Genomic DNA, 1,288 nt, shown 5'->3' with positions numbered 1-1,288 from the left:
CGACTGGGGACAGAGGGGGGCGGGGACAGTGTGGCCGCAGGTCCCCAGCCGCCTAGCACAGAGCCCCAGGAGGCGGGAGCCCTGGAGAGGGACCAGGGAGAGGACGCCCGGAACCGAGGCGAGGAGGAGGGGCCAGAGCCTTCCAGCCCCAAGGAGAGCAAGAAGAGGAAGTTGGAGGTGAACCGGGGGGAGCAGGCCCCAGGGGACCCGGGTCCCCAGAGTCCCTCGGACGTGGAGAAAATCGCCCTGAACCTAGAGGGCTGTGCGCTCAGCCAGGGCAGCCTCAGTGGTGCCGGCAGCCAGGAAGTGGGCGGCCAGGAACAGGGGGAGGCTGAGCCTCCTTGTCCCCCACCCTCAGGGGCCAAGGCGGCTGACGAGGTGAGGAAGAGAAGGAAGGTGGACCAGGGCCCCGGGGACAGTGCAGGGGCGGCCGCCGGTGGCGGTGACCAGACGCCAGCCCCAGCCTGCCCCCCTACCTGCTCAGGGTGCCCAGAGGCTGGAGTGGGGGCAAATGGGGTCAAGGAGAAGGCAGAGGGCCAGGGGGAGCAGGAGCAGGAGCAGGGTGCCCCCGGGAGCCCAGCCGCTGCCGGACGCTCGTTGGACGAGAGGGCCGAGTCTGCGGAAGCGGGGCCGGCCGCCGAACCCCCAGCGCCTTAGGCACTGGGACCTGGCCTGCGTTTCGGCCCGGCCCGTGGGGGTCGAGGAGCCACGTTGCCAGCTGTTGGCAGCAGCCAGCAGTGCTGGCCTCTGGTGGTCACCGCAGTGGCCGCTGCCTGGGGGAAGGCCAGGGACTCCAGAATCCTCACCTGGACCTCATTTCCCGACTCCCTCCTCCGTGCCACTGCCCCCACCTTTGTAAATTAGCCTGGGGCCTGGGGGTGGGAGTGGGGGCTCTTTCTTAGTCTGGCGCAAGGCCTTTTCTGAATAAACGCATTTGACTTTGAATGTTGCGGAGTGGACAGTGGTCCCGTGGGGGCCCTGTGTCCTGACTGGCCCAGCCATGGCACCACTCAGCCTGTGGAACCGGTGTGGACCTCAGCGGGGGTGCAGCCCTCCTGGACACACTGCGCCCGCACACGCTGACCGCAGGGCCTCCCGGAGCCTCGTGCTGGACAGTTGGTCCTTGGCTCCCTTTTGTCACTGGTTCAAGAGGGGACTCGCGTGGACTCGGGGGAGCAGCGTTTGGGCGTGCCCAGGCCTGGACCATGACTTTCCCTGCCCTGGCTTCTGGAGCGGAGATGTGCCTTCGGGAGCACACGCAGCAGTGCCATCTGTCCGTCCCTTCCTG

At 68.0% G+C, this 1,288-nt stretch overlaps 1 protein-coding gene across 1 annotated transcript; it reads left to right on the top strand.

Moving 5' to 3' along the window:
• Positions 1 to 6: 6 nt before the first annotated feature.
• LOC105311006 (opioid growth factor receptor-like) lies at positions 7 to 945 on the top strand (the record flags this gene model as incomplete). Its single annotated transcript, XM_011387067.1, has 1 exon — positions 7 to 945. A coding segment is annotated over one exon (651 nt), but the record flags the coding sequence as incomplete, so codon positions are not given.
• Positions 946 to 1,288: the final 343 nt, after the last annotated feature.

Source organism: Pteropus vampyrus, unplaced genomic scaffold (genome assembly GCF_000151845.1).
Source record: "Pteropus vampyrus isolate Shadow unplaced genomic scaffold, Pvam_2.0 Scaffold21027, whole genome shotgun sequence".
Lineage (NCBI taxonomy): Eukaryota > Metazoa > Chordata > Mammalia > Chiroptera > Pteropodidae > Pteropus > Pteropus vampyrus.
Note: the sequence above shows the minus strand (reverse complement) of the source record. Positions and strands in the feature narration are given on the sequence as shown.